Raw genomic sequence first — 24,845 nt, 5'->3', positions numbered from 1 at the left:
TAAATGCCTTGCATTATGCTTGTAGATGAGAAAAACAAGGTGTTAATAGGTGAATTGCCTTGTTTAAGGTCAAAGATGAAGAAAATATGGTTTATAAATTGCATAACTGTTTACAACGAATGAGCAATATTTTAAAATTAATAACCCAACAATGGAGACAAAGCTTAGTGTTTAAGAGCACCGAATGCTCTTCTAGAGAACCAGAGTTTGATTTCCATTACACAATAAGCTGTAACTCTAGTCCTAGGGGAACCAGTACACTCTTCTGTCCAGTAAGGGCACTTTACACCCGTGGTACACAAACATATATTCAGGCAAAATACCCATACACATAAAAAGTAATCAATTAACTAAATTTAGCTAATTGTTTAACTAAAAAATAGAGCCTAGATAGGAACTACTGAACCTTTCACACATGTTGAAAAACTAAACAGATCAAGAGTTTGTGATCATCAACAGTAACTGTGTACATAATGCCAATTTTATCATGTGTTTATTCGTCTGCACATTTTACACAACCAAATTTTAATTCTTATTTCATGTCTTTCAAAACAATGTCTAAATGACCTTGTATCTGACTCATAAGAATTCTTTATTGGTGTAATAATTAAATGGGAATCACAGTAATTTATGCCTTCCCAAAGATTCTGAGTGTCACTTTGATAGGCATATTTAACTGTGTGTTCGAAATTCCTAAGAGATTTGCACGTTTCCACCAATCCTGGCTCTCCTTAATGAACATTACTACACTGAGTCATGCCTAACCTTTTCTTAGAAGTTGAGTTATGCAGTATATAATCCTTGTTGTGTCTGTTGTTCAAGGTGAGGTTTTGGCTCATTATGTCTACTGGTAGTTCACCACTTGTATTGCTGCAATGCATTGTATTATACAAATTTTATTCTATAAAAATACTACCAGTATTTTTATTTTAATCTCTTTTGATAGATTGTTTCCAGGTTTTGGTAATTAAGTCAGTTTTTTTTTCATTTTTATATTCATGTAACATATCTCTTTTTTAACCTCATTTATTCATATTAAATATTTAAATATTTACCTGAAGATAAAGTCATCTTTGTCCTATGTTCTTTGTTCAGGAAGATCTTTGCTGAATTTAGAACTGGAGGTTTACAATTGCTTTTCCTTGTATACATCAATAGCAATGTTATCCTTTGTCTTGGCTTCCACTTCTCTAAGAAGAATTCAGTAATTACTCTTGCTATTGTCTTCTTACACACATGTCATCGTTTCTTAATTGTGTTCAAGATTTGGATATTATATACCTTGTTAATATTTAATTTATATTACTTAAACATTAAGACTAATTTTTTACTTCTTAATTGATTTTTAAATTGCAGTTATTTTCTAAAGGTATTGTTTCTATGCATTTGTATTTGAAATTATTTTATAACAAATTTCACGGACTGGGAAGATGGCTTGTAAGGTATTATGCTTGATAACCAAGCACAAGGACAAAATACTAAGTAATAGCCAGGCTTTGTGCATACTCAGGATCCCAGAACATTGGAGTGGGCTACAAGGAGATTTGGGAATCCATGGCCATTCATTGTAGCTGAAATAGGAATTTCTTGTCTTTAAAAATGAAGGCACAAAAGCTATTGAGGAAAGACATCCTGATATTACCTCTTGTCTCCATATATACCCACACAAGTGTGAGTACCCATCCACACACTTGCACACTCATGAATATGCTATGCACATAAAATGTGCACACATAATATTCAGGCATACAGGAGCGCATTACATATGAGCATCCACTTTTAAAAACTAAGAAAAAGAGATTCATCTGTTTTGTCAATATACATGATCTTATATTTAAACAGGTTTCAGTGATTTGTATCATCATACAGAGTATATGCATGCTTGCTAATGCAAATATATTCAAATTTGTATATACAACACATGCACCCAATAGAATTTGCTTGTCTTTATCACCCTTCAGGTCTATATTTATAATTTCTCATGGAATTTCCATTTTTAGATGTATCTCAAATTCAAAAAAATATTATCCCTTTCCTAGTATTTGAAGTAGAATTTCCCATGTTCTACAATACCTTTATAAATAGATGATGATCACTTTCCAAATCTTATATACCTTATAAAGTTTTTGTTATTGCCTCTACCTGGACCTAGAAGTCAACTATTAGCATTTAAAACTTTAAAGGATATTAGAGAGAATATTATCATCTAGCTACCACCTATTTCTATTTTTTAAAAATTCTAAAAATACTACTGTGGTTTGGGAAACATTAATCATGTATAAAGATTCTATTAAAAACCTACCTGTATGGTTTTGGAGGATGCATCTGAGATACCCCAACTCAGAATGCCACCTAGAAAGGTTGTAATGACTTGTGCTACCAAGTGTTTCCTAGTATGCTTCCTTAGTCAAAGGTTCGTTAAACTAAGATTTTTATTTTTTTATTTAATTATCACATGGAATATCCATGTGCACATGTGTTCATGTGTTTGCATGTATATGAATACACATATGTATGTATGTCACATGCATGTGTGTGTGTGTGCCCGAGATAGACATTAATGTCTTCCTAGGTTGCTTGCTATTTTCTTTACCAAGGTGGGACTCCCACTGAGTCTACAGTTTATATATTTAGCTATTTCAGTTAGCCATTTTGTGCATGGAACGCCCTGTCTCTCCTTTCCCAGTGCTGATGTTATAGAGGAGCCATCATTCCTATGGCGGTCTGAACTTCCATCTTCACACTTATTTGACAGGTACTTCATACAACGAGACATTTTTCCAGCCTCTCAGTTTTAAATTATTATAAACAAATGAATTCATGCTTGCATTGAGGATCTTTTTCAGTTTTTTAAATTCACACCATATTTTTACATTTGAATAATTAAGCCATCTAGAAATGGATGTGGTTATAAAACTGCATGAACTGGGTTAATGGGAACTTCTCGGTTCCACATCTTGCTATAAGTGCTTCTCCAAACATAAGAAGGACAAAGAGAGTCCTTAAAACTACACAGAAATCCCCTGTAGGCATAAAACATATATAGCAAATGCTCAAACTTCCCAGTGTTGTATAAAAACAGTGAAGCTAGGGCCACGTGCACTGTATCTCAGTCCTAAATCTTAATTAAAATTGTGAATGGAAAGCAAAACTGAAAATATTGCTAGTGGAGTAGTAAAAGGAATGACTGACAGGGAGGATGGCCCCTGTATGCAAAAACACTGGAAGAAAAAAATCATGTTTTATTACCATTCTTTGATTAATTGTAATTTTCCACTCAGGTTTGAAAGGCACTCTTTAATATCTACATATCTACAACCTGCCAACAGTTCAAATTATGCTTAATGATCATACCAAGGGTAGCACTTGGAAACAGAAAATTGCATGATAGATTAAAAGTAACCTTTAAATATTCTTATTTACATCAGTAAGGAGAGTAAGTCCCAGATAACTCCACAGTCAATATCAATTAGGGAAAACCATTCTAGTGAACAATCATAATTCTTCAACCTCAAGAGGTCAGACACACAGTGCTGGATACTGTGTAAGGCTCTGTCCCTACTACTGCCTCCTAAACTGCTGAACATTGCCACAAAATCTCTGCAATCTTCAAAAATGGATTACCAATAATCTCCCGCCCCACCCCTGCTTGCTGTCTTTGGATCCAAGTTCAAAATCTTGAACAGTTATACTTGCTTGACTTCCCAAAGCATACAGATCATTTTTCATAACAGATCTAGAATAAACCAGATAAGTCATTCTCCCAATTACCCAGTTCTTTCTTTTCAGTTGTTCAGTAAGTATACTAACATGATTTATAGAACTACAAATTTCTTAAATCCAGAGAGGGGATTGCATGATAGCAATCTATTGTCCTCTCCAAACTAATGTCTACTTTTCTTGCTTTTCTTTTCCTAGATGTGCCCATTTGCCATTAGCTTGTCCATTGTAAAGTGATTCAATGTTATCTCTGTTTTGGACATTTCTAAAGTACCATACTGGCATATCAGTAGTTTACATTTGCAGAAACTATCTTTAGTTTATTTGAAGGTTATATTTTAAGCACCTCCAAACTGAGATATAAGCACGATTGTGTTAGCCTTGGTCTTCACAAATTACCCAGCTGCACCATGATAGAGCAGTCATGGGAGAGACCAAGAAACACCTCCTCTTTTGAAAAATAATACTCACAATAACAATATAAATGAAAATAAGAGAACTTTACAAATATATCTTAGGAATGACAGTAATTCAGTAAGAGTGTTCATAATTACAGCTACCCCACTTTTTTGATAAATTTGTCCATATTAATTTTAAATTCAATAACTTTTTCTGTATGATTATACTCTATAGCTTTTCTGATTATTCAAGAGAAATGGATTCCATTTTACTGAACACTTGTACAACTGCAACTTGTCAAGAGTGGCAATTGTAATATAATTATTGCCAAAACCTTACTCTAGCTATTCAATTTTTTAGAAAGTCCATCTAATGGACAGATTAACTATTAATCTTTATTTTCTTAGGCACTGATGCTGTATTAAGATGGCTCAACATAAAGCATAGTGCCTGGACCGTGTTATATAAAGTCCCCACAGAAATGCTTTTACTGAATTATGTTTTAATGATTAATAATTCATCCGCACTCCACCGTCTAAAAGTCAGAGGCCTGCCAATTCACTTGATAAATGTTTGCTTTGCTTTTTAGTGCAGAGAAGACAAATGCCTGTTGTACATTCATTCTTTGAGTCACCAACTGGATGAAGTTTCTTTCAGTGTCAGAATAACTACTTAAAGAGTCATCTGAAATAAATTGTTGCAGTGAGGGAAAGAAGGAGTCTCAATAAGACTAGTGTGACTCAGGGTTTCTGCATTATCTGATTCAATCTTATAGTATTTTATATTCTGTATACATGAAGGATTTGCAATTTAACATATATGGAAAGGCACTGAGAATTTTACTGATGTTTCATATATATTAGATAATAAAAGAAGGAATCACTAGATTATTTTACTGAGTAGTCCAAAAAAGAGAGGTTATATTCGACTGTATAATAAAAACCAACTAACAAAACACAACTAGACTGGCAAATTGAATCTGGAGATTTCAATGAATTGTGTCTAGACTATTTCCTCTGATGACAGCATCTTACAATGAGCTTGAAACATCTCCTCCTCCATGTCTAGTGCTAATAAATTTAATTTTAATATAAACGACCCTAACATTTTTGGCAAGCCATTTAAGTGTCTCTACTCACAAGAATCATTTTGGGCTGGGTATGACAGTGTCATAAGTCCAGCTATTCTTTACGCAGTCTCAACCAACCTTTGTATCTTGTGTTGCTGTACAAACCTTCAATAAAGTATCTTAACATTTGACTGTTCTAAGATTACATGATATTGACATTACCAATCAATATTTGTATACATTGCAAATGTCTCACCCAACAACCAGGAATTTTATGCTTCCTATAGCTACTTAAGGTGAGGCTTTGTGCCCACATCAATTCATTCAATATTAGAAAACACTTTATTCTAAAAGCAAGTCTGTTCTTCTATTGGCTCATTGATTCTATTTCTTCCTCTTTGATAATACAGATATAGTGTTTCTACATAAAAATTTTCAGATAATTGGAAGCAAAAAGTTGCACTCTGTGCCTTTTCTGTGTCACTGTCACACCTCCATTCTTTTAGCCAGACTCTCCATAGTTACATTTTATTTCAATTGAAAAAATTCATTATGTTTTGTCCAGTTTATCCATTCCAAATAGAGGTGCATTCCTTCTCAGTCTTCTGTCAACACAGGCTAAGGTTATATTATCTTTCTTGGCAAAAGAAACTGGTATTGACTTATACTCAAATTTCTATTAAATAAAATAGTTTTGCAGTTTCCTGTGTTACAAAGGATATCTCTTTCCTGTTATACTTGTGTAGATCAGTATATCTAGTACAGGTATCTGATTCCTATGTGGACTATCATTAGATATAGTTCTATTATCTTTGATCTACATACCAAATTTATCACAAACAAAATTTGCAATAAGAGGCTGGAGAGATGATTCAGTTGTTAATCTCACCATCTGCTCTTCCAGAGGACCCACATGGTGGCTAACAGCCATCTAAAACTCCAGTTCTGAGGAGATCCATCGCCCTCCTCTGGACACTACAGGCACTGCAATTCCAGAAAAAAAAAACACCAATACATATAAAATAGAACTAAGATTTAAATCTCAATAATTATAATTAATAATTAATTTCTTATCTATTATGTGCCTGTTATTGTAATGGAACTTTTGCCAATGTGTGTAACTTTATCTCTAGTTCAAGGAGGAATCTCAGGTGTGAGACTGAAAAAATGAAGTTCACATATGTAATTAACTTGACTGAGATCTCTGTAAACAATAGGAACAATTTCAAGCTTAAATGTAGCTTATACTCAAATTTCTATTAAATAAAATAGTTATGCAGTTTCCTGTGTTACCCAGTTTTAAGCTTTGTGATTTTTATATTTTTATTTATTTCTTCTCGGGTCATTTTTCACCGCAGCCTAAGTTGTTTTGCAGTCTAAAATTCACAAAGGATAAAAGGGGTTGATTAGTCATAATCATTTGTCAGAGTGGTCTTGTAGAAACCTTACCCACATATCATATTATGGTCCTTTTCTAGTTTGTATGTTTTTATCCTGAGCTGTGCTATAATTTTACTTTATCTTATATTTTGTTTCATTGTTAAGTAATCAAGGCGTATGGGTAAAATCCAAACATTAACAGTGTATGTGAATGTGAAAAAGTCTTTTGAATTTTTCTTATTTATTGATTCATAAATGTAAGTAACTACATATATTCACTCCTCAAATTTTAGTTTTTCACTTTATAAATAAAAGGGATGATTAGGAGACATTAGGACAATAACACATTATGTATGACTGTGGGAGGAAATGCATGGAAATTGAATGCACAAAAGGGTGATTTAGTCATTTGCTTGAAGGTCATGCTGTATTACATCATGATTCCGTAATGAATGTTACTTTTATAAGTATCAGTCACCAATAAAACATTTAGGAGAGATGACTGTGTGGAGTATTATTTATAAAACTCATTAAACATTGTATAATAAAAATATCAAGGGAAAACTTTCCCTGTAGAATAAATGACATTTACTCAAAGCACTTTGATGTTCTACATCAAAATTCAATATATGAAGTATTTCTGTGTGCAGAGCTTAAATCTGTGTAAGCATATGTTGTTCATGTAGAAAATCTTAACAAGATTTTAATGCGTATCAGTCAGTTTTAGGTTTATACTGAACAACATTTTTGGAAAATACTTGATATGTTAGTGAACAATTTTTTAATTTTGTAATGTTCACATAGAATGAGAGATCTGCAGAGCTATAGCTCACCTTCTTCCCAGGGTCCTCTCTTTGGAGGTGCGCTGCACTTAGGCCATGAGAATTTTATAAGGACTTGGGAGTAGGCAATCACTAATGTGGTTATATCTCTCTGTGATCACAAGGAGCTACTTCAAGAAAAAAGGCTAAGACAGGACAATAGAGCACCTCATTTACATATTTTTGAAATATAGATTATAAATGTACACGGAAAAGTTATGTGCACAATATCTTGGAAAGGGGAAAATCTAAACACCCTTGAGGTGGTGGATGGGTAATGAGAGTATGCTACAAATACAATGGAATACGGCTTGGTCATAAGAAAAAGAAAAACTTGTGGTAAATGCGTGGAGCTGAAAAATATGCTGAGTGATATCACCCAGGCATAAAAAGAAAAGGTGCCACATGCTGTGTCTCTTCTTGGGCTCTAGCTCCAAGCCCTCAGAAATAAGTACGTAACCTGAAATAACAGCCAAAAACAAGGGAGTAAAAAAGCGTACCATGATGGGGGCAGTATGGAGAGGGAAATAGCAAAGTACAGGAGATATGAAAGGTGAATGAGAAAAACTGAAAGAAAAAGGGAGGGTGGCTTTAGTGAAAAGGACAATACAGCTGGAGAGGTAGGGAAAATAAATAGCACTAAGGGTGTTTAATTCATGGAGTCATTCTCTAAAATTAAATGAACAAATACACACACGTGTATGTGTGTGTATACATATGTATAAATAGATACATAAATAGGCAAACAGACAGACAGACAGACAGATATGCCTCGCTAGACCATAGACGATCTAACAAAAGTCTCAGTATTAGGCATAAGAATCCTTTCAAGTCTTTGGTTAGGAGAACCCAAGAGACTCATAAAACATTATAAGTTATTTCTGATTCCCATGGATGCCTTCCAAAGGTTGAAAGCAAGTCCCTGTTCCAGAAGACATGATGTGTTTCAGACACTGAAGGAAAGGAATTCAAGCTGGTTCTAACCTGAAGTACTCTCCTCAAGGACAAGCTTTGATATAACTGGAAGGTGTCATGAAAAATGGTAAGGGGTTGAGCCAATAACAATCATACACAGGAGTGATGTGGATGAACCACAGCAATGACCAATAGGACAAGATGCTCCTAAAACTGCAATAGTGGCACATCTTAGCAGTGACCAACAGCTGTCTACTTGGACCTAAATACCCTTCAACAGGATGTTATCCATGCTTGGTACTGGATTCATAGTCAATAACCCATGGATATGGAGATCACGGATCTTAGACTAAAACCTACCACTGCCACTTCTGTAACCCCATATAATTCCTAGCTACATTTCAAATATCCTCATGCACATAGATAAGTGTAAATATTCTTCATTTTCAAGAGCTTGTTTTTGCAATAGGAGCCATTGCAGAAAGCCACAACTAATCACAATATAGAGAATAACTGATTTGGGAGTGTCCACCCTGAGGTGAGCAATCTGCAGTGCAAATCCTACACCTGAGGCTCGGGGAACGTCATGGATGAGTAGGCAGTAAGATTTTAAAACCAGATGACTAGGATGTCTGCTTTGAGACTGTGTTTTCTAGGTATGACAGTGAAGCTACACGCACATTTCAACCTGGTTGCCAGAGCAAGATTTGAACCATTCCAGCACCAGTTAATATTCTAGTGCAGTTTAGGGATATCTCATGTGATCCAACCCCTAGATGAAGAGCTTCAAGCAAGTAGCTACTACTAAGAGAGAGAAAATTAGTCTTCTCCAGTAATTAATTCAGTAATTATTTATCCAATACCTATTGATCATCCATAAAACATAACATACAAGCAAAACTAAATGACTCAGCAGGTGTTATTTACATATTGACAAATATATATGTAAATATAAAATATATAATTATATATGCAAGACTAAAAATTAAAGAGGATGACATGAATTTGAGAGAGATCAGGATGGGGGACATAGAAGACATCAGATGGGAGAAAATACAAATAAAGGGAAGTGATATAATTTTATTTCAATTCATTTTTAAAAGAAAAAATATCCATTCAGACACAGAGACTATTGAATACACTTAGAAAATTTGGGATGGTTTTTAATATAAGAGTTCCCTTGAGCATAGCAATGGAGAGGCAAAAATGAAAATAAGACAAATATACAATAAAGGTTCTGTGCAAGACACAAGCAGTCAAGCCGGTGATGTTTTTCTGTGAGCACTTATGACACAGACATAGACCTTCTCTCTAGAAATCTGAGACTATGAGTCCTATATTTACATGGTCTTAGAATCACCGTTGCCTTAAGTTAGAAGTCTGATTCTTACAATGAGTCCTATCACACTAATTATAACTATATTCTTCTCCTTCTTAGATGCTAAGTAACAAGTTAATGTATTATATCACAGTTGATACAGAAATGAAAACTCTGGAGGTGACCATGTTACATGAGATTTCTATTTTTTAAAATTATGTTGAAAGGAATTTGTCCACTGGGAGGCAAAATATAAAGTTATCATCTATGGCATTATTAATTACACAATCTTTAGCCTTCATGTCCATAATAAACTTATAAAGATAGATTGGGCAAATTAATAATGGGAAATAACTCCTCTGATACTAAGAGTTTTTACAAGACCTAGACTGTCACCAAACATAATATAAACACATTTTTGGGCTGGAGAAGTGGCTATGTGATTAGAGCACTGTTGCTCTTTCAGAAGACACAGATTTGGTTGCTATTACCTACGTGGAAGTTCACTGTCATCTATAACTCTAGTTTTAGGCATCCAAGTTCCTCTTCTGACTGTCTCAGATATTATGTAGCACATCCATACCTGAAGGTCATACATTTATACACATAAAATAAAACTAAACGTGTATTCTTTAAAATAACACACTTGTATGTGTCAAGAAAAAGATTATCCGAGAAAACACTGATGCTGCAGTGAATTGATGGAAAGGCACACTTTCCCATGTCTAACAGAGCAGGTTAACATCGGTAAACAGCAGAATTGATACCTGACATTACCAAACTGTATCAAAGAGAGCATTGCAAATATAGTTTTTTAAGAGCAATGACTGCTCTTCCAGAGGTCCTGAGTTCAATTCCCAGAAACCACGTGGTGGCTCACGATGAGATCTGATGCCCTCTTCTGGTGTGTCTGAAGACAGCTACAGTGTACACATACATAAAATAAATAAATCTTAAAAATAAATCATGTCACCTAAAGAGAGGTTCATGACAGAGAAAAATGTCAAGAGTAATTTTCCTAGTCATAAATTCATGGTTTTGTTTTTTAATTTTGTTTTATTTATTTTGCATTTTCTTTTGTCTGTAATTTAAAATTTATTATTTTATTTTTATTTTATGTGAATTGGTGCTTCGTTGGCTTATATGTCTGTATGAGGTGTTGGGTTCCCCTGGATCTGGAGTTACAGACAGTTTTGAGCTGCCATGTGGATTCTGAGAATTGAGCCTGGCTTCTCTGCTTCGAAGAACATTCTCTACTCTTAACTACTGAACTACATCTCCAGCTCCTTTATTACATTTTAATTACATTTTTCCATACAATGTATTCCAATTTCCTCATTTCCAACTCTCCCAAATCTTTGCCACTTCCCTACCTTCCCAACTCCATACTCTTTTTCTTTTTATAAAAACAAAAACTGGTTAAACTATTACAGGGTATTTGCCATAATTGTGAAAAAAAAACTTTTTTCCTGTTGCTTTTATTGCTGAACTTTCCACACAAATACATCCAAGAGAAGAAAGTATTTTAGAACTGTAGTTGGTAGATACTGGTATACAGAGATTACTACAACTCCTGTGCATTCATCAAGACATTTATGTGACATATGATAAAGGCACAATTTTAAGGGTATCGGTGTTAATAAATCCAATGAGATTTGACCTACACTCCTGGGGATAAATCTCAATGGAAGAGCACTTTCCAAGTATGAGCACAGCTCTGCTTTTACCCCTGAACCACTAAAAAGTAAGAATGATGGAAAGTAATGCAGGGATTAAATAAGTAATCCACATCTAAACACAAGAAAAATAGGATCCAGAATGATTGAAGACCATGTATACAAGAAAAGACCAGTTGATGGCTATATGCAGTATGTAGAATATAATTAGATTTGAGCATTAAAATATCTCATAAAAAGTTATCTATTATAATAGAGAAGCAGAGATACCAATACAATTAAAAGAATTCTATTAAGGACTAGATGAAATTCCAAATTCCATTTATTAATTATTACATTTATTAATTCCATTTATTAATATATTCCATTATATTAAATATAATAAAATTCTGTATAGTGTATAGTTCTATAAAACTGAGACATGATCTCCTTAAATGTACCTATTTAGTTTGGGATAGTCTCTAAATTTTTATATCTTAATGTCTAAATTTGAATTTAGAAGCCATAATGTTATGCAAAGACATCACATCACAGAATGAGCTTACAGCATCTTGCAGAAACCAAATGTGGACTGTTGATGGCCTTGCAGGTGAACACCAAAATAACTAGAATTCATGGGATGCATCCCACCAGCAACACATCCATGATAGATGTGCCTTAGAAAGACAGATCCCTTAGGACTCTGTCCTGAGGGCTTCATGCTGTTGTAGAGTCCTGCTCTTCTTTTTGCCCCTCACACCACATCCCTCATAACATATGAGTTCTGTGAAAACTTGAAGAGGGCTTCTAGGCCCTTGTAGGTCAGTGTCACTGGCACTTATAATATTAATAATTGGGTATTTCAAGCATTGCTGTTAGGGCAGATTAATGATTCATCAATAATCCTTGGAAAGAACTTGTAGCTTGTTAACAATGACAACCCCTTTGGAAAAAAATTGGAGATATAGAGTGTTAGTGAAGTTAGGTTAAGATATTTTGCTAGAGGCTCTGATGTAGAAAATCTTAGGAAACAATTTGAAGTTCAGAAAGACTCACTTTTTATAGTTGAGCTAAAAAAAATGTTAAGGTCAGGGAACAACAACAATGGCAGACTGAATTGCATGGACCGATGTGACCATTTTACTGAAGCTGGGCTGGTGATCAAACTGATAATTTCTTGGGCCCATTTTTTACCCTCTGTGTCCTGATGTGATTTAATTTATGTTTACATAAATGTTTAGATTTGTGATTCTCTTAAGGTTCTTTTTATTTTATTCGATATATTTTTTTTTTTTACATTTCAAATGATTTCCCCTTTTCTGGCCCCCCACTCCCCGAAAGTCACATAAGCCCCCTTCCTTCCCCCTGTTATCCCACCCACCCCTTCCCACTTCTCTGTTCTGGTTTTGCCCTATACTGCTTCACTGAGTCTTTCCAGTAAAAGGGGCCACCCCTCCATTCTTCTTGTACCTCATTTGATGTGTGGATTATGTTTGGGGTATTCCAGTTTTCCAGGCTAATATCCACTTATTAGTGAGTGCATACCATGATTGATCTTTTGAGACTGGGTTACCTCGCTTAGTATGATGTTCTCCAACTCCATCCATTTGCTTAAGAATTTCATGAATTTATTGTTTCTAATGGCTGAATAGTACTCCATTGTGTATATATACCACATTTTTTGCATCCATTCTTCTGTTGAGGGATACCTGGGTTCTTTCCAGCTTCTGGCTATTATAAATAGGGCTGCTATGAACATAGTGGAATATGTATCCTTATTACATGCTGGGGAATCCTCTGGGTATATGCCCAGGAGTGGTATAGCAGGATCTTTCGGAAGTGACGTGCCCAGTTTTCTGAGGAAGCACCAGACTGATTTCAGAGTGGTTGTACCAATTTACAACCCCACCAACAGTGGAGGAGTGTTCCTCTTTCTCTACATCCTCACCAACACCTGCTGTCTCCTGAGTTTTTAATCTTAGCCATCTGACTGGTGTAAGGTGAAATCTCAGGGTTGTTTTGATTTGTACTTCCGTGATGACTAATGAAGTTGAGCATTTTTAAGATGTTTCTCCGCCATCTGAAGTTCTTCAGGTAAGAATTCTATATAAGCCCTGAGAGAAAAAATAGGGTTGTTGAAGTTTGTTCATTGGATCTTTGCGCCATCCATCCATAAGTACTTGTATGTGTATGTAGTTAAACTGGTTGGATCTTTGCTCTATTCATCCAATTTGTGAATGTGTGTGTACATGTGTGTATATGTATGTATATATGTGTGTATGTAGGTATTTATGTGTGTTTATGTATGTATGTATGTGTGGGGTTGTTGGAGCACCTTGCTTCATCCACCAAGTGTGTGTGTCTATGTGTGTGTGTGTGATTCTTCCACCCTCCTTTTTTATCAACCCCAGATAATCAAGCTTTACTCGTACAGAGAAAGTCTGCTGAGTGATCAATTGCTGATCCTAGGACTTCACCTTAACTTACCCTGTCCTGTGGAAGATGGCCTTCAACAGTGGAGATTAAGGCAATATAGCTGAAGTGCTTTATTAAGCTACATATTCATGGATATGCTTTTGATGACAGAATTTCAGGCTTCTCTTCTCCAATATTTTCATAAAACACAATTTTAAAAATGTAGTTTTTATTTGAAGCAATTCATCCTATATCTGTTGTCAAGGACAAAACATTTTCACTCCTGGGCAGTTTTGCTGTTCTCTTCACTCACTACCATGGAGTTAAGGGGGCAGCTCTTCCCCACACCAGGGGCCCTGGAGTATACTTTAACATAATTGCTCTTAAGTCTGAAATGGCGTGGGAGAGGCCAACTTCCAGATCTCCCAATGAGTTCAAAGAGCATGTGACAGCTTACTGATAGAATGATCTTACACATGACCAAATTTTATATATTTACTATTTTACAGGTACAAAGTTGAAAATGTTGACTTCCCCAGAGCCGAAGGGTCTTGTCCCATTTACAGCAGAATCACTTGAACTTATAGAAAATCACATTGCTAAGAAATGCAATGAAGAGCAGGAAGAGGAAGATTCGAAACCAAGGCATGAGCTAGAATCTGGCAAGAATCTTCCATTTACCTATGGAACCCTTCCTCAAGGTACCGTGTCAGAGCCCTTGGAAGATGTGGATCCATACTACTATGTTAAAAGGAATGTAAGTATTAACTGTTATTGTTGAAACTATATTTTACATCATTTATTTTCACCCACTTGAAATGTAATTGAGATAAGACTCAAAGAACATTAATAGAGAATGTATTTTATGTGGGGTCAACATACTCAAAATAGTTAATAAACCTGATAAAATATATGAGTAATATGTTATGGTTGATGACCTTAGTATATGTACTGCTATTCCTTAATATAAATGACTATTGTGAAAATATGCTAATTACCCTTTTCTGATTATCAATTTTAAGACAATCATGAAATATTTAGAATATGGACAGAAAATTCTTTCTTTCTTTTTTTTTTACTACAACACTTTCATTTTTCTTTATACAATGACATGTTGCTAGAGCCTAACATCCTCACTGAACAGTAGAAAACCAAACAGAAATTTCAAACTCCTTGATAACTTACTAGTCAAATAGTTCATTTATTTGTAATCATTCATAAATTTACAAATTCAAACTCATCTCATTTCCAGAAAGACTTGAGAGACCTACAAATTATGTATACACAGATACACACACACACACACACACACAAGTACACACTCTCAAAACAAGTACAAAGTAAGTATGAGAATGATTTTTGTTAGAAAAGATAGAAATGTGGATAGAAGAGTTCTTGTTTCAAAAATACAATAGGGGGTCTCAGTGTTTAAGAGCACACTGGCTGCTCTTCTGGAGGTCACAAGATTGATTCTCAGTCCCTATACAGCATTTCTCAACTCTTTGCAAATCTAGTTCCAGAGGAATTGACCTTCTTTTGTTCACTGTGAGCACTAGAAACACACTTAGTTCACATATACATGAAGTAAAAACATCTATGTTCATGAAATGAGATAAAATTTTACTTACAGCTTACAGAATATTTGAAATTTTAATAAAGCCAAGGGAGAACAGTTTATGGACAAGTGGGCATAGAAAGGGCGGTGCTATTACTGGAAATTCAGCTTTGTTGTTGACTGAGGCAAAGATGAGACAGTGGAGATGTCAAAAGTGACTTACTATAGTGGTCAAGGACATTCAGGGTGAATGTGGAAGGTCAATAAAACTAAGCTGACATCTTTCTTAATTAGAAGAGAAGTGATCAATACAGAAAATAGAAGAAAACATGAAAGAGGGAGAAACAGAAGGTAGAGAAGAAGAGAAAAAGGGAAAGAGATGTGGGAGGAGAGAAAGGGTGAGAATGGGAAAAGGAAGAGAAGGGAGATAGAGAGAAATGGAGAGGGGAGGAAGAGACTTGTATGTTACAGTTAATTAACCTAGTGTATGTACTGATAGCCCTTCTTATAAATGGCTTTTGTGGAAATATGATGATTACTTTCTTCTAATTATCTATTTTTAAATAATCATAAAATATTTACACTGTAGGAGAAAGAGAGAAGGGGCGGGAAAGAAGGGGAAGGAAGTAGAAAGGGTGGAGAGATCCTGCAATTCAGTGTCTTATGTCAGGAAAAGAAGCAGCAGGATATGGCTGATAGATAATGCCAACCTTTATAGCTTGAAAGAGTAAAGATACAATGACAAAAAGTGAAATAAAGTTTATTAAACTGGGGAATATGAGGATTATCTACTAGCATCTTGATATTCATAGATCATATTCACTGATGTTATTTCTAATGGAGAGATCAAAGTGAATGAAAATCTCTACAGACAAAAATATGTTTGTTGCATAACTGCTCCTCCAATGCTGTCTTGGTGTCACTTGAATTATTTGGGGGGCATTTTAGTTAAAATGTAAGTTCTGTCCTCATTTAGATTGTTCTGGGACTCACTTTGCGGTGTGCCTGAGCTGACAATGGGCCTTAGGATTGCCTGTCACTGTTGCAGCCATCTTAATTCTGAGTAATGTGTGCAGGCATGCTAGCCCTGGGAATGCTGCCTTTGAAGATGAAATCAAAGGTCTTAAGAAACAAAAACAAATACTTTATGATAGGCCCTACGTCCAGCAGTAGTATCAGAGTGGCATGTTTGGAGACAAGAATTACCCTTTTACCTTGTTATGGTCTTGTTTTTGCTTTTGTTTTTGTTTTTGTTTTTTTTTAGGTTTTTTGTTGTTTGTTTTTTGTTTTTTGGTTTTTGGTTTTTTTTTTTTTTTTTGAGAAAGAGCGATGAAATCTGAAGTGGATAGGGGGTTGGGAAAGGACAAAGAATATGATCAAAACTTACTATAAAATTTAAAAATTAAATACATGTGAAATAATTCTAAAACTCAAAATAAAACAAGATTTCGAGTGATTTAGGATCCTAGCTGCTTTGAGGCCCCTGGGTTGAAACTTACCAGGGCGACCTCATGAACTCTGAAGCCTACAATGGGTGACCTCATGAACTCTGAAGCCTGCCAGGGTGACCTCATGAACTCTGAAGCCTGCCAGGGTGACCTCATGAACTCTGAAGCCTGCCAGGGTGACCTCATGAGCTCTGAAGCCTGCATGAGTGACCACATGGGCTCTGAAGCCTGCCAGGGTGACCTCAGGCACTCAGTACTGCTCTCAGTAATGTCACACCGTTTAAATATCTGGGTTGTATTTGCCTTGCTCTCTTCCATATGGCATAGAGATAAATAATCATAAAATGAAGAAAACATATGAAATCAGGAGAGACCCTGAAAGCACACATCCCTTCACAATGGCATACACATATGTTGAACTTCCCGTGGAGTTTGCCACTGTTTTGGAAGCTACCATGGAAAGCAGAACTCATGCAATCAGGTGTATTATTTGTGTCTTTTTTGTTTTATTTCAGTGGAGCTAGGAGGGTAGGTAAATAGCTGAACAAAGCCTCACAGCAGTTACACGTTAAACTAAACTTACCTAAGAATAGAGACCCAGAGCAGATTCGAGTTAGAACTGACATGGGTGGAGAAGTGTTAGTGGTTGCATCTTCTTAAAGTTTCTTTCTCCATATGCATCCATCAACATAAAGAGCAAAAGTAATATCCCCTATATTATTATCAGACTATAAGTAGACTATATAGTCTCTCTCTCTCTCTCTCTATCTATCTATCTATATCTATATCTATCTATCTATCTATCTATCTATCTATATCTATATCTATATATCTATATATATATATATATATGATTATTTTTAAGCAAGGCATGCTGGCAAGGTGTGAAATTCTCAAATGACTAAAATATTGCAGATTCAAGTCCTCTGTGGTTAAACTGTGAGTTCAAGGCCAGCCTTTACAACTTAACGAAATCCATTTTCAAGGAAAAAGAATTTAGAGAGCCTCGGGATAAAGAGTGGAAGACAGTTTGCCTAGCACATGTGAGGCCCTTGACTTAATCCTTTTTAAAGAGGGAAAAATTAATACATAATTTTTATTTATAACTACAATTATCTCATTATATACTGCTGTGTTGTAAAACATGGCATTTTATCTCATAGTTTTTAGAATACTTACATTTTTTTTCAGTGTTAACTGGATCAAACCCAAGTTTGCTGAAGGCTGAGCAAACACTGTCTTCAAGTTACATTACCATACAGTACATGTTAGTGCTCACACCACATTAATACTTTCTCTGAAAGGACATATGTAGTGAATATATATACATCTGCACTTTCAATTACCACATACAATATATATCATATACATTATAATAAAGTTAATTTATGTGGACAAATATAAAATTATGCCCACATATGAATGAATGCACACAAGGCCACATGTACATATGTATAAATAAGCCCTTTCACCTACATATATGTGGAGCAATTTCTGTTTTAGGATTTTTCTGTCTCTTACTATAATGATCAAGATTTAATGCTTTAGTATCCAAAATCCTTGTGTTTGTATTATATAGATTACTACTTTTAGATAGGCTCATGTCAATAATATTAAATAAGTTAGTTTTTTTACAAACATTAATTTTTAGGATTTACCTTTTAATTGTTTTATTTCTAATATATTTATTTAAAAATAGAATTAATACATAAATTATACTCTTCTCCCCTCATAAATAATATAAACAATTTATGTGAGATTTCAAAACATTTTGACTATTGCTTTCATAACACTTCATCTAATTTTATATTAAAATTCATTTTAATTTTAATTTAAAATTAAAATTTTCACATTCATTAAGTTATGAGATAAAAGCCCACTGATACCTTTAAGTGCAAATCCACACACCACCTGAAGAGTTTCTGTTATATCAGTTTAAAATGTGATCGCACCATAATGACTTTCTTAATTACACAACCAGCAATAAATAAATAAATAGATAAATAAATAAATAAATGAGTCATGAGCTATCAGATAAGTCTAAATATAAGTAAAAACTACTCCCTTTGCTTCAAAAACAATTAAATATCAAAGCCAATGAAAATATGACTGACTTTCAAACTGGGGAGCATTGGTAATGTGTTGTGTAAGTCCTCCACTCTTACTTAACTCTATCTACTGTGATTTCTTACAGACTTTCATGGTCTTAAACAGAAGCAGAGTCATCTTCAGGTTCAACGCAGTTTCTATCTTCTGCACATTGTCTCCTTTGAGCTCTCTCAGAAGAGCAGCTATCAAGGTTTTGGTGCATCCATATCCTTTCTAAGGGTGGTTGGCTGTGTCTTCAGCATGCTAAAAATAAGTCTTGAAGTTCTGTTATTCAACCCCTGTTGTAATAATAGTTAATAAATGTTAATCCTTATTTTTCAATTAGAATGACATGTATTTTCAATATTTACAATATAATCTCGTCACTTGTATCTACAAATGCAATTATATAAATAGGTCTTTTGCAACATGGTTTCTTATCCATTATCCTTGACCACAGCTTACCCTTTTCCACCTGCTGATTTTAATTAGCGTTCTCACTGACAGCGTACTTATGTGCATGAGCAATCTACCGCAATGGATATTGGCAATAGAGTAAGTTGCTTAGTTTTGCTATATATCATATAGTCTATAACTATATTTTAGTTTTAATATTTTTAACATTTATTGTATTACATTAAATTACAAAATGTTATAGATTAAAATGTAATAATATTTATTATTATTAATATAATATAAATTATATTAATATAAATTAATAAATTTTAAATGTTTAAAACAATTATAAAGATAAGAGGTTTGTTTCATTCACAGCTTTGAAGGTTCAAGAGCACTGTGCCTCTGCTGTTCAGTTTCAGGGACAATTAGGTCCTCTCACCTAGTTAAACTGTGGCATGTGGAAACAGGAGAAGCTCTTTTAGAAGCAGCAATTCATATCTTGATACCATAAGCCCATAAGCCCGTCTCAGCTTTTCTTGTCTCTACTTGTGAGTCCTGTGCAAACAGGTGGGCAAGCACTCTGGAGCCACAAGAAACTTCAAGTAGACTCCACTTCTAAGGTTCCATAAACTCTTGCCTCACCATGATTGGGATCAAGGTCCCAATGTGTAGACAAACTATAGACATATGAAGACAAACCACACTTTAAAATTTCTATCCAGTATATACTCTTAATTTTGTGGAGCATAGTAATATGGACACTATGACTGAATTTTCTAAATTTGGGGGTTTTAATTTTTTTGCCCTTTCATTCTTCTTGCTTGCTTCCTGTTAGTGTTATTTTATTTAATTCATATTCTTGCTGCACATCACTTACTTGCCTTTGACTCCTGTCCCAGACTCTTGAATCCTAGAATTAAGACTTCATATTGCCACTTTAAATGTCTACAGTTCTATATAGACTGAAGGTTTAATTATATCAATTGATTATATTTATCAGAATATTTAGGTATTTTGCTATATGTATATATCACGGATTCATATGCATGGGGTTTCACCTCATGCTTGTTTCCTTTCTGATTCAAAACTTTATTTATTGGTTTCCATTCATTAATATATTGCCAGTTTTATACTTTTCAGTGTCCATGGAAGCATAAAAAGTCTGGTTCTTAGTAGTTTTTGCTTGTCAGAGGTTGGCTTGGGCTTGGTTTGGTGGTCTTGGCTGGGAGCACAGAAAGGCCTTCTACAGGAGAGTAGACGGAGATTAGACACTGGCTCTATAGGCAAAGACCTTCTCCATGGCTCCCCACTGCAGATCCCTATGAAAAGCTAAAACCATCCAGGGGAAAAAAGACAGCATTTTCAACTAGTTCATCTGGGGGTCAACATGTAGAAGGATGCAAATTGATCCATAATTTTCTCACTGTTCAAAGCACAAGTCCAAGTGGATCAAGGACCTCCACATAAAACCATATACATTGAATCTAATAGAAGAGAAAGTGGGGGAAAGCCTCAAAACACATGAGCACAGGGAAAAAAATTCCTGAACAGAATACCATTGTTTATGCTCTAAAATCAATAATTGACAAATGGGACCTTATAAAATTGCAAAGCTTCTATAAGGCAAAGGACACTGTCAATAAGACAAATAGGCAACCAACAGATTGGGGAAAGATCTTTACAATTCCTACATCTGATAGAGGGCTAATATCTGTGGGACTGTGGGGGGCAGAGGCCCAGCTGGATGGGAGAGTTTGGGCAGAGGGAAGGAGGGGGAGCAGGTAGGGGAAGTTGCATCCACCATCTGGTTCCACCTCAGTCTTCCACCATGCAACCTTCTTAGTTAACCAAGTTGCCCTGTGCTGAGTCAGGACTGGTGAGCCACCAAGCCAGGGAGGATTACAGCCAAGCTGCTGGTGGTGTTTCAGAAGAACAAATCTCTCCCTAATTATTACAGCTCTTATGACAGAAGCTCTCAGATGACAGAAGAGTTCTATACTGTTTGGGGGATGATTCAGGGTTTGACAGCAGGTACTTCTCATTGGCTTGGACTGAGAGCTTGGAGAAACCTTATTTACATGTGGGAAGGCTTGGTGCTGCTTCTATATGACTGATAGTCACACACATCTCCTGTGTGGAGGGGGGGCATTGTGGGAGCTGTAACTGTGACAGGGTCCAAAAGAGGAACACTCATCCATTGCTGGTAGGATTGCAAGTTGGTACAATCACTCTGGAAATCAGTCAGGCGGCTCCTCAGAAAATTGGACATAGTACTACCTGAGGACCCAGCTATACCACTCCTGGGCATATGCCCAGAAGATACTCTGAAATGTAATAAGGACACATGCTCCACTGTGTTCATAACAGCCATATTTATAATGGTTAAAAGCTGGAAAGAATCCAGATGTCCCTCAACAGAGGAATGGATACAGAAAATGTGGTACATTTGTACAATGGAATACTACTCAGCTATTAAAAATAGCAAATTTATGAAATTCAAGGGCAAATGGATGTAACTAGAAAATATCATCCTGAGTAAGGTAACTTAGTCACAAAAGAACACACACAGTATGCACTCACTGATAAGTGGACATTTGCCCAAAAGTTCAGAATACCCAAAATACAATTCACAGACCATATGAAGCCCAAGATGAAGGAAGACCAAAGTGTGGATGCTTCAGTGCTTCTTAGAAGGGGGAACAAAATACTCACAGGAAGAAATATAGAGAAAAAGTGTGGAGCAGCGACTGAAGGAAAGGCCATCTAAAGACTGCCCCACCTAGAGATCCATCCCATATACAGTCGCCATACCTAGATGCTATTGTGGATGCCCAGGAACTGATTGCTGACATGCACCAGATATGACTGTCTCCTGAGAGGCTCTGCCAGAGCCTGGCAAATACAGAGGCAGATGCTCACAGCCAACCATTGGACTGACAGCAGGGTCCCTGATAAAGCAGCTGGAGAAGGGACTGAAGGAGCTGAGGGGGTTTGCAGTCCCATAGTGGGAGCAACAGTGTCAACTGGCCAGACCCCCCAGAGCTCCCAGGGACTGAACCACCAACCAAAGAGTACACATGGAAGAACTAATGGCTCTGGGGACCAAGCTACCTTTCATGGTCTCACAACTCATCAAAATTAAAAATATAAAAAATACTTGGTGGTGGTAGTGGTGGTGGAAGTGGTGGTGTGTGTGTGTCTGTCTGTCTGTCTTTTTAACTATCTGTGTGTCTCTCTTCTCACACATTTTATTCAGTTGGGGTTTAAATACTTCCAAATTAGTTATGATAACTTCCCTATTTAGGGTATATTTAATATAACTTACTTATGTACTATAAAAACTTATATATAACCTCTGAGTCAGAACTGATGGAAGTAGTTCATTGAATTCAGTATCTAATGCTACCACACAGACATCACTGAAGCACTCTCAGCAGGTCTTTGCTAAGTTTCTGTGGGAACAGCCTATTTGATTATTGTCTGATTGATTGTTTCCATCTCACCAAACTGATCAAATTTTACTTTCCAGATAACTTATATTCCATATGACAATAAGGGACATAGATTTTCAGAGTTGACAATACACTACCTTTGACAGTTAATATTTATGTAATTTTTTTCTGCAGGAATACTTTGCTTGGGATTTACACATTTGAAATACTTGTAAAAGTCATTGCAAGAGGTATCTGGGCAGGGTCGTTTTCCTTCCTTGGGGATCTTTGGAACTGGCTTGATTTCAGTGTAACTTTGTTCGAGTGAGTAATATTTCAAGTTGTAAACATATTAATGATTTCAGTTACCATGTGTCCTTCAGACAACTGTCTCTTGGTGATCATTATAAATCAAATGAATGGGTGGTGTGCTGACTTGCAGAAAAGTAAAATCTCTTAGCATCATTCATTGTAAGTGGCTTTTCTTTTTGCTGCAGAGTACAGGATGACCTTAAGGTTTAGGGGAAGTATCTAGCTGACTTGAGGCTCAATATTTAAGCATTTTATGTAGTTCATGGTTTGAGACCAGTAAATATGCTACATATCTGAATGAAGTGTTTAAATACTCACAGACTTTTCTGGAGTATTATGTATAATACTAATTCTTATCTCACTTTTCAGTGCTTGCATTGATTCTATTATTTTTCATGAATATGGAAATGATCAGTTGAGTCAAATTTCTGTTAAAATGGTTTCAAAAGAGATACTACTTTTCCTTAAACATATTTTATAAATAGTAATAGTGTCTACCATAGGTTAAGAATAAAATGAAATGACTGTATAATTATAATTATTGTCATTACTATTACTATTATTTGTTGATTTCTTATTGCTGCCATTAACACTTAGCTAATCTGGCTAACTTTGAGCATATATTGTGTGCCTGCATATATCTACGAAGTCTGATTACAATGTTCCATTAAATTTTAAAATTTCTTTAAATAAGGAAAGATTATCCACAAGTGAGGTAATAGTGGCACAATATATTAACCACGAATCCTGTCACACAGCTAGGAAACAGTTGGTATTATTTCTATGTTGGCATTCTGGCCAGAGAGATTTACTTACACAGGACACGCCCTGCTCTCATTGCTGTTCAACATCAAGTTCTGCAGCACAAGGAGATTAAATACTTAAGAGGAATCATTCTTATTAAAAAACAGCTAGCAAATTATTTTATATTCATTGTCATTTTTGTAATGAGATAACATTTTTGGATATATTATAGTTTGTTGTTTAACTGGAACACAGCATCCAGTAAAAGTTTTTAAACTCAATGTAAACTACTACTATATTCAGCTACCTTGCCCAGAGCAAATTTGTCTGTCAATCAATAATAAAACTATTTCCAGAGTGGAGTCATAGGAGCAGGGGGCATGCTCAGAAATATAATTTCATAGTAACTTTCAAAGATCATTGACTCACTGACTTTAACTCTCATCTACTCCCACAGGCTTATCACAAGGTTTTCACCTCTAAGCTCCCTTCTAATGCTCAAAACTGTAAGAACCTTGAGAATTTTGAAGATTATTCCTTTGAACCACGGTAAGAAATGCTATTGGATTCATTTTCTCCATTGTGTTTTTTGTGTGTTCATGGAACCACTTGAATTGTATTATTATTACTTAGAAAAAAGACATTAAATTGAACAATATCTCTACTTCTCAAGCTATGCAAACATCATCTAAACCTTTAATTTATTTGTCAACAAAGAAAGTGAAGAAAAATACACTTAAATGTTGTTAGATGGCACAGCTTGTGATACAAAAATATAGATAGACATCAGTCATGCCTTCATTTTCAGTTATCCTTACTAATTGTAAAAGAATTTTTATTCTATAAACTCCATTGAAAACAGAGACAGATTCTAGTATGCTTCTTTTATTTCTGTTTCCCCTCATTTCACTAAGAAACCAGTTTAAATTAATGAACATTATATAATATAAGTATTAGTATACTGTGTCAGAAACATAGATGAACAAGTTTGTGACCTTACACAGTGTCACATTTGAGTCAAGTACAATAACTTCACAAATCAAAAGGCTACAATTCAAGAAGTTTACCAGAGAATCCCATCTACCTTGTTAATCTGGCCAAGGTGAATATAGATTTATTCCAATCTTCATTGCTCATATTAATGCTCATATCACACAACATGTAGCACACAGTAAA

General features: G+C 35.2%; 1 protein-coding gene across 1 annotated transcript in view; it reads left to right on the top strand.

Moving 5' to 3' along the window:
• Positions 1–24,845, top strand: part of Scn7a (sodium voltage-gated channel alpha subunit 7) — an 89,114-nt gene that overhangs the window by 11,680 nt on the left and 52,589 nt on the right. Inside the window, exons 2-6 of the mRNA XM_052182618.1 lie at positions 14,202–14,449; positions 18,890–19,008; positions 19,249–19,338; positions 22,809–22,937; positions 24,127–24,218. Of these exons, the coding sequence (XP_052038578.1) occupies positions 14,216–14,449; positions 18,890–19,008; positions 19,249–19,338; positions 22,809–22,937; positions 24,127–24,218 (664 nt within the window). The 5' untranslated portion in view covers positions 14,202–14,215. The remainder of the gene's footprint in view (positions 1–14,201; positions 14,450–18,889; positions 19,009–19,248; positions 19,339–22,808; positions 22,938–24,126; positions 24,219–24,845) is intronic.

This window comes from Apodemus sylvaticus, chromosome 5, assembly GCF_947179515.1.
Source record: "Apodemus sylvaticus chromosome 5, mApoSyl1.1, whole genome shotgun sequence".
NCBI lineage: Eukaryota > Metazoa > Chordata > Mammalia > Rodentia > Muridae > Apodemus > Apodemus sylvaticus.
This window is presented reverse-complemented; position numbering and strand designations above follow the sequence as displayed.